Source organism: Canis aureus, chromosome 1, assembly GCF_053574225.1.
Source record: "Canis aureus isolate CA01 chromosome 1, VMU_Caureus_v.1.0, whole genome shotgun sequence".
NCBI lineage: Eukaryota > Metazoa > Chordata > Mammalia > Carnivora > Canidae > Canis > Canis aureus.
This window is the reverse complement of record NC_135611.1, coordinates 78292635-78301534: the sequence shown is the minus strand read 5'-3', so window position 1 is coordinate 78301534 and position 8900 is coordinate 78292635. Positions and strand designations below refer to the sequence as shown.

Sequence of the window (8900 nt, the reverse complement as noted above, 5' to 3'; positions counted from 1 at the left end):
AACCAGTTGGCATCCCATCTTTCTTTTACAGGTTAACGAATTCCACAGCTTTGTGAACATCATTGATCATAACACTAGACACAAGTCACCCCACATGCCTCGAGATGTGCCAAGAAAGATTTGAAGATGGCCTTTCCTAGAGAATATTCTGTCTCCCTATGAATCACCAGGAAAAAGCAGAGTTTTAATTTGTGACCTCCAATCACAAGCGTATCTTAAAAAAGGAAACATGAATCCTGATGAAGTTATTTTAGCTTCCCAAATAAAAGTGTCACTAGCAAACCTTCAAGGACTGACTATTCCTAGTCTTGAGTTCCCAGGAACTCAGAAGTGTTGATCAGGTGCCATGGCAAATATATTGGCAAATTCAAAAGTGCATTTTTAAACATCCTCTGCAAATGTGTGGACTTTGCTGATAAAATCTACATTAATGATCCCAAAGCTTTGATAGAAACAGAAAAGAAGGAAAGGGAAAACCACTTATTGGTACTAAAGCCTTTACTGTAATAAACCAAATATATTTACAATTTATACAAATGTTTAACCTTCAACAAAAATACAAAAAAACATTTCACAAGATGCAAAACCAGGAAACAAGTTCATTGGAGACACCACTGCTCTACCAAGCACAGAACGTGAGGGGAACTGCAAGGAACAGAAAGGTAATCTAGGCAGATCACACAGAAAGGAAAGTACAGGCTCTGCCTACAGCCCTTGGCCCCTCTGTCCACTCTGCCTCGGTGTCCATTTGGTCTAGGTAGATCGGTGACCTTCAGTTGATGGGACTCGTTGCCTCCTCTTTGTAGACTCAAAATAGTTTTGTGTCAAGGTTTGGAAACAGGTTTTCATGGTGGTTTTTTTTTTTCCTTTTAAAGTTACAACTTTTCTATTTCTACAAATTCAAAACATTTTGGCCCGATTCAACTATAAACGTTAAACCCATGTTTTCAGTAGATGACTTCGTAGACTGTAGCCTTCTTGTCTCCTGAGCCAGTGACTATGTACTTATCATCCACTGAGATGTCACAGCTAAGCACAGATGAGGACTCTTTGGACTGGAAGAGAAAACAAGGGGCAAAGATTTTCTGTGAATGGCGATGCTCAGAGACCCTGCTCCTCCCCCAGGCACCTTCACTTCTGGAGTCATGGAGAATGCCCTCATCAAACTGCCATTCCTGGAAGGGGCACTGACCCACCTGGAATATACTAGCTCCGTAGGGGGTCCGCCAAGCATTGAGAAGGTTGTCCTTGCCAGTACTCACAAACCATTTACCTAGAGTCAGCAAAGGAATATGGGGTTTAGCAAGATTAAAATACCTACTATACTATTAGCAACCCAGACTAAAACAAACTCAGAGCATTTCTAATCATGAACTATCATGTGCAATGGCTTTGGCTGGGACGTGAGGGGAGAGATCAGGTTTTAAATCTGGGCTCCACCGTGAACCACCTGTGGTCTTGGGTTTTATCAAAGCGGCAGGGACTGTGTCAGCCCCATGAGCCACCAGATACACTTCGGAACACTCAGCACACAGTGGGTCCTCAAATAGTGAGATGATGAAGCTACTGTCCTTTTCATCACTTCCCTCATGATGAAATGGGTCTAGGAAGGATTAAATGATGAACTTGAGTAAAATGCCAGACACGAATATATGGCACATGGAATGTGCTCAGTGATAATGGCCACTCATCCCTCAGTCCGCTCCAAGAACAAATAATCCGACTCCACATGAACTTCTTCCCTCTTCTTCATTGCAGCATATAACCATGTGGGGGAAGCTAAATAATCCCTTCTCTGATCCTCATTCCCTATCCTGCTCAATCCAAAGTGACTTCCAGTGTGCCTGCCCCAGGCTTCTGTAAGTTCCTCCCCGCGTTAGAGTGGTAACTAACTGCCCTCCACCTCGGCCCCAGACTCCCCCGCTAAATAATAATGATAATGATGATAATAATAATAATGATAACAATAATAATAAAAAAATCTGTCAAAACCTTGCAAGCATTACCTACTGACTTTTCTCATATTAGGAAAATGGGTTGAAACGGACATCACTATGCTCTGAGGGACATATTAAGACAATAGAATTATTGCATCCAGCTGCTCAGAGAACATTTTTTCCAGACATGATCTCCACTGTATTTTTTTAGAAGTATTTTCTATTGAGGCCACTGGCATCCTCCAGTTTCCTTTCAGCTCCACTCACCACAATAAGCAAATTTTAGGGACAGCACGCAGCTCTCATGGAGATGCAGCTGGTACTTGTCAGGCTTATTTACATGAAGAACTTCCACATTGCTACTCTCCATGCCCACGGCCAGCCACTCCCCAGTTGGGCAGTATCCAAGGGAGAAGATCTGTAGGAAGCAGAACAGGCTCACTAGTGATTTTGCCCAATAAACTGAGAAGTAAAATGGCAACAAGAAATGGGGGTAAATTAGCAAAGAAGAGGAGATGCAATTCAGCAAACTCCAGTCTGTAGTACAGTCCATGTACTACATGGGACATGTCCCATGTACATGGGACAAGAGACCCAACACAGACACACTATGTGTTAAAAACCTTTATGAAAACAATCAGAAAACTTGGAATACATACATCACACGGAATGAAATTATTTTTTAAAAAGTATTTTTTTAAGTTTACATATTTAAATAATCTCTACCCCCAATGTGGGGCTCAAACTCACGACCCCGAGATCAAGAGCCACATGCTCTTCTGGCCAGGTGCCCCAAGAAATGAGTCTTACTAATAATGACATCTGTGTGTATGTTTTCACGTGGTGCTTATCCTTTGCAGATACTCCCTGAAATGCTTATGGATGAAATGACACGAGGTCTGGGATTTACATTAAAACAATCCAGTGTTTGGGGGGCAGGGATGATACATGAGACCAGTTATGGGTTTGCAGCTGTAAAGCTGAGTAATGAGCAAATGGGGTTTATCGGATACTTCTCTTACTTCCATATGCTAGGACATTCTCTCCACTTGTATATATCTGAAATTTTCCATAAGAAGTTATTTTTTTTAAAAAGGCAGACCAAAAACAGTAGCCTAACTCATGCCGAGAAAAGGGCTGGAATGAGAAGACTCTAAGAGACTCCCCACAAGATTAACAGGGACACAAAATTTAGAATTATGCACAGCTATACACGAGTAATGATCAAAAGATCAATCCCACCGTCAGAAGACACCTAGAATGGCACCGTTGTTCCCAGAACAAGTCTAGATTCAGATACTCGATATCTAACTCATCTCCATGACCCACAAAGTTGCCATTTCCTGTAATTTCAAACCTCCATAAATCTAGCCAGCCACGAGTCCAGTTTCCGAGGGATGAATAAGAAAATGGGCAACCACTGAGATGCTGCTGCATTTTTTAAGCTCCCCTATGCAAGGGAAATGAATTAACTTTCAGAGTGTTGTGATTTTTCTTGACTCCTCATGATAACCCGGCACATTTTTCAAGCTCTGTTTATATGTGGATCCAATAATGACCTCTCACCCCCCACACTAGATGATGGGAATATGTACAGCAGGTCAAACTGTATGTCCTTTGCTGAACAAGTTCCTGCGGTGAACTCACATATAAGTAAAACTCACAGGTCTTACTGACAAAGTTTTAGAAACCACGCTAAGCATTTCAGAGGCTTTGTTTGTGGGTTTTTTTTATTGTTTGTTTTAAATGGGTATCTCAAATTTAAGGCTAGTCTGTCTGCCTCATAATTACTGCCACGGGGTATGAAGGGAGGAAGACATCACACACAGGCCACTTCAGAGATTCCTGTGGGGAAAAGCACATCACCTGTGAGGTGAAGTCGTGCTGCTGCAGCTGGCGCCCCTCGCGTAGGTCCCAGGACCTGACCGTGTTGTCCAGGCCACCCGTCCAGAGCTTGGTGCCATCGTTAGAAATGTCAATACAGCTGGCCCCATCTGTGTGGCCCTGGAATTGCCTGATAAAACAAACGAGATTGAATAATGATTTCCTGCCAGAGCTCAAGGTAAACACTGTTGTGTTGTTAGTTTTGGACGCGGGGTGTGTGTGTCATCTCTTCAGTGTCTGCTGATGTGCAAGATCAAACTAACCTTCCCCCGAGGAGGAAACAGCACCTGCAGATTTTTTTCCCTTTTCTTTTTTCACGATCCAAGTGCTAAAGAAATGGAATGCCATTTTAGGTCATCACACAGGAGAAGTTAAATGCGCTCTTGTAGCTCTTCTTACAAATCCGTCTGGAAGGTAAAATTCCTCCCGGGTCTGGAAAAGTGTTTGAGTGTTAAAAGAAAAAAAAAAAGAAGGACAAACACACAGAATCCCAAGTGTATTCTGTAAAGAAAGACGTCGGCCTGCATCAGTACATTACCAGCTCAGGGTCCCAGAAACACTCCCTTTTCCATGAGGGAGTCCACAAGGCAATGCCCTCCATGCCAACACAGCATGAGCTCACATATTTACTCAACCTCGCTTTCTGTGTTAGAAAGAGCCCTGCGTTAGGAAATCTGGACTCCCAGAGATGAAGGATCATACCATCCTCCTGATTCGGGGGCACTGAGCAGAGACCACTAACTTCTGAGGCTGACCCATGGGCACTCCGCAGGACCCTGCCTTGAAGGTCAGCTCAAGGTTCTCTCTTAGAGAGAACTCCTGTGGTTCAGTCAAAAAAACAAGACCAGAAACAATCAAGTGACAGGGGTTTGTGGCACAAAGAGGCTCTGCTAGGCCCGAGGTGGGGTCTGCTGAGGGAGAGGCCACACTGAGCCACCGCAGGGTTGGTGGTTTGTGGATTCTGGACCTGGTTCTGCAGGGCAGGAGGGAGCCAGCAAGGAAGTGACCAGAACAGACCCCATTGCTACGGGGAACCAGGCGGGATACGTTAGAGGGGCTGGGGAGTTTCAACACCCAGAGAGGAGTCTCTATGTCTGTCCTTCCTCTAGGTCCCTTCACCTTATTATTCTCACAGAGCTCCAAACTTTGAAACTGAGCTTAGAATTTAATGAGTGGAGTGTGGGGATGCCTGGGTAGCTCAGTTGAGCGTCTGCCCTTGGCTCAGGGCATGAGCCTGGGGTCCTGGGATTGAGTCCCACATTGGGCTCCCCGCAGGGAGCCTGCTTCTCCCTCTGTCTGTGTCTCTGCCTCTCTCTCGACTAAATAAATAAAATCATTTAAAAAAAAAAAGAGTTTAAGGAGTGTGGAAGACAAGACAAAGCACCACTTGATGTGAATTCTAAGATGAGAGCTTCAAAAATCGTTCCTCTAAAAGCTATTCTGAATATCCATCTTCGTCCTCTTCCCCGCATGCACGCAACCCTCCCCACCATGTCCCATGCACACGTACCCCAGCCAGCTGCCCTTTCCTCCAAGACTTCCCCACAGGTCACCCAGGACGACTGCAGTCTCAGACTCATCTTGTGAAAGTTCTGCTATTCCATCCTGGTTTCTACTCGAGAAACCCAGTGACCTCTCTGCATTCTCTAGGAGTCATGAATGCCTTTCTCTGCTGACGTCAGGTGCCTGGTGGGTGTTCCTCCACCCCTCCCACCCACAAATCTCGGTACTAATCTCAGGCTCCTGGAAGACAGGCTCAGACCGTGCTGGGTCTCGGGAGATACTGAGATGCTCAGCAGATTCCATGTCACCTTCTCATACAGAGAAGCCACCAGCCACCTGCAGCCAACCCAAACTGAGCAAGACATTTGTAAAACATTACCCTGTTATATTCAGCAGGGCGCCAGCACAGAGCAGGAGTTCAGAGCACAGACATAAGAACAGCATGCCTGTGCCCCATCACATCTCCCCCACACCCAATTGTGTGAGCCAGGCAAACAGACTTAACCTCTCTGTGTACCTCAGGTTCCTTACCTATAAAATCAAAATAATAGCAGTGCAGATGTTCTGAGGATTAAACGGATTAGTATTTGAAAAGGCCTTAGAATTAAAATGTTGAAAGTGCTATTTATTGAGATTAAAAAAAAAAAAAAAAGAAAAGAAAAAAAACAACAAACACCTGTTGGGCTAAAAGTTTGAAGGGGGTGTCAGCTCCAGCTGCATGTGTCCATTCTGCACATTCTGAGCTGCTCAGCAGGTGACAAGAGAAAAATAATGGCCATGGTGTCACCCACACACAGGGACAGAGCCTGGCTCTGTGACACTGACTGGATTTCTACAGAGGACATCTGGACAGAGACTAAGCTGCTATAATGACATCTAAAGTCCATCCCTTTGCTCTGGCACATGGACCCAAAGCATTAGGGGACCTGTTAAGTAATTCATGAGCCTAAAACACACCATAAATGAAGAGCACTTCTGAGCAAAGTTGAAATAGGGAATAAACCAGAACACACACCAGTTTTACCTGGGATGTTTAACTGGTGCTTCCCTTTGGAAACTTTTCTGTAACATCTCTGGTGTGGACTCTGACTCCAGCAGAGGGAAGGAACTGGCCAGGGCTGAGAAGAGACACTGGGCTGGCAGGACTGCAGCTGTCACCACAGTTAAGAGGACAGATTCCAGGAAGTTGGGCTCATTCCTGGGGAGAATGACCCTTGGACAGTGCTGATTTAGTTTTTGAGAAACAAGGATACTTTAAAACTGTTTTGTGTGTGTCTTCCTCTAATGTCCTTCTGTTGATTTTCTGTTATCCTCTGTCACTTGGCTTCTACTTGCACAAACAAGGTTCTAGTCAAAGCCAAAAACATCTGGTATTAACAACCCTCCGTACTGCCATGTAATCCCATGGTATGTATGCCTCCACTTGGCGGAAGTCAGGAATATTTTTTGAATAAGCCTGGCATCTCTAAGTGGCTGAAGAATGGGGATGTTGGGAAGGTAAAGTGTGGGGGACAGCAAGCACAGCAGCAAGGCTGTAAGCCCCCCAGACAACAGTGTCCAAGTTTTGTCTTCACACTCCCAATACCTAGAGGTCTACGCCTGGCAAAAAGGAGGCTCCTAACATGGGCTGAGAGCCTGGGTGCAGCCAGAGAGGCAGAGGGGACAGGAGGCTTGAAGGCCCAGGGACCCAAAGAGGGAACCCCCACCCTAGAAAACCACATCTGCTCACCTCACCAGTGTCTGGTTGTGCAGGTCCCAGACCGCGATGTTACCGTCACTGCAGCATGAGAAGCAGACCTTGGAGTCGGGGCTGATGGCCAGGGCGTAGCAGGCAGGGGCTGAGGACGTCAGCTCTGCCTTGATGCGCGGGGTGGGAGCTGCCAGGTCCCAGATGGACAGAGTACTGGCTTCCCCTCCCACTATGAGGGTACAACCATCAGGGAGCAATTTGCAGGAACGGATGTAGTTATCCCTGTTCTGTGAAATAAACATAATTCAATTGCTATGATGCATGACCAAGCAGTAACAATACCATGCTCTCCAACTGCTATCTTGGTTTTTGACTTGAAAAGTGGTATTTTGTGGACACTAATAAAGCAAGAGTTCAGTAGCAAAGATCAGGATCCAGGTGTAACTGTCCCCTTTGAAACAGTAAATAAAAAAACTCCGAGGCTTGCTCAGGCACGTGCAAACTCTTAGATGGAACTATTCCTGACACCCAGTTTCCTGCTGAGTAAAAAGAACTGAAATGATCAGTGGTTGCAAGGTAGGTGTGTACGTACTTCTCTGTGAAGAAACCACTTTTCAAAGCTGGGTTATAAATCTCTGACCTCATCACCTTCCCTTATTTACTACTTGGAAACTACAGACCTACTGCCTATGTTCTGGTTTTCATTACTCTTAAATCTTTACTTAAGACGTCTTCATTAGCACTGTGCCTTCATTAGCCATGTGGATCCTTATTAAGACTTTAACAGACCTGCTTTCTCAAGAGGTAACACAGCTGCTGCCATATTCAAGCCTCTCAGCTCAAAGAAATTGATAAAAGAGGGCATCTCTCTATCAAAACCAACACATATTAAGGAAGGTGAGAGGGGTGCTGAGTGGCTCGGTTGGTTAAGTGTCGGACCCTTGATTTCAGCTGAGGTCATGATCTCAGGGTCATAGGATCCATGATGGGCGTGGAGCGTGGAGCCTGCAGAAAGTTCTCCCTCTGCCTCAGTCCCTACCTCTTGAAAAAAAAAAAAAAAAAAAAAAAAAAAAGGAAGGTGGAACCTAAAAATGTCCCTCCCTTCCCTGAAAGAAATAACTGGTAACCTTCAAACCAAACAGAACTGAAGTTTTCCCTGTGCTTTGACCATGGCCTATTATTCAAAGATGAGAAAGGCTCTAAGCACGTAAATTAAAAAAAAAAAAAAAATGGTGATGAGTATCACAAAACATCCCTACTTTATAGAATGTGGGCCTATGTGTAAGCATGTTGAAATCTCATTAATTGAGATCTTTTAAAGCTGTTTGATTAAAAAGTAAATCAATCACAACTCCAAAAAAAGGCTTTTGCATCTCTAAAACACTGCTGTTCTTCTTCTGGAAACCTCTGTCTCCAGAATCCTCAGCAGTCGCTGGGCAGGCGGTGTGGGTAAACCGCACCACCGACCATGGGAAAGCGCAGGCAGGCACCCTATCGGGGCCAGGGGGGCCGTGATATGTGGTCTGTAAAGTCTGGGGTCACGGTTTAGAGATCGAGACCTGTCCCGACAGGTTCTTTGATCCCGAGAAATGCAAAAACGGTATTCCCTCACTCAGGGGAGAAGGCGGATTCAGGTGCTCTGGGAAAGCATTCTCCCCATTCCCCTTTTGCCTGCGGCCACCCCATTTTCTCGGCAGTGTGATCCATTAACCTTTCCTGAAGTTAAAGTAATAAAACCCGGCCAGCCCTTCCAGGTCTCCCTGAAAACACAGACTCCGTTCAGAATACTTTTTTATGCCACGTTATCAAATGTTTACTATTCAATATTTATCCGAAGGCTGCAGGGAAATTAAAAGTTGAGTGGATTGCAGGGCTCAGAGTCCAGG

At 45.1% G+C, this 8900-nt stretch overlaps 1 protein-coding gene across 6 annotated transcripts in view; it reads right to left on the bottom strand.

Annotated features, from left to right (window-relative positions):
* Positions 1 to 480: 480 nt before the first annotated feature.
* Positions 481 to 8900, bottom strand: part of TLE1 (TLE family member 1, transcriptional corepressor) — an 86159-nt gene continuing 77739 nt past the window's right edge. For all 6 annotated transcript variants that reach the window (XM_077905761.1, XM_077905768.1, XM_077905780.1 and 3 more), the window contains 5 exons: positions 7054 to 7301; positions 3804 to 3951; positions 2205 to 2355; positions 1197 to 1273; positions 481 to 1055 (listed from right to left, as the gene is read on the bottom strand). In XM_077905761.1, the coding sequence (XP_077761887.1) occupies positions 948 to 1055; positions 1197 to 1273; positions 2205 to 2355; positions 3804 to 3951; positions 7054 to 7301 (732 nt within the window). In that variant the 3' untranslated portion in view covers positions 481 to 947. The remainder of the gene's footprint in view (positions 1056 to 1196; positions 1274 to 2204; positions 2356 to 3803; positions 3952 to 7053; positions 7302 to 8900) is intronic.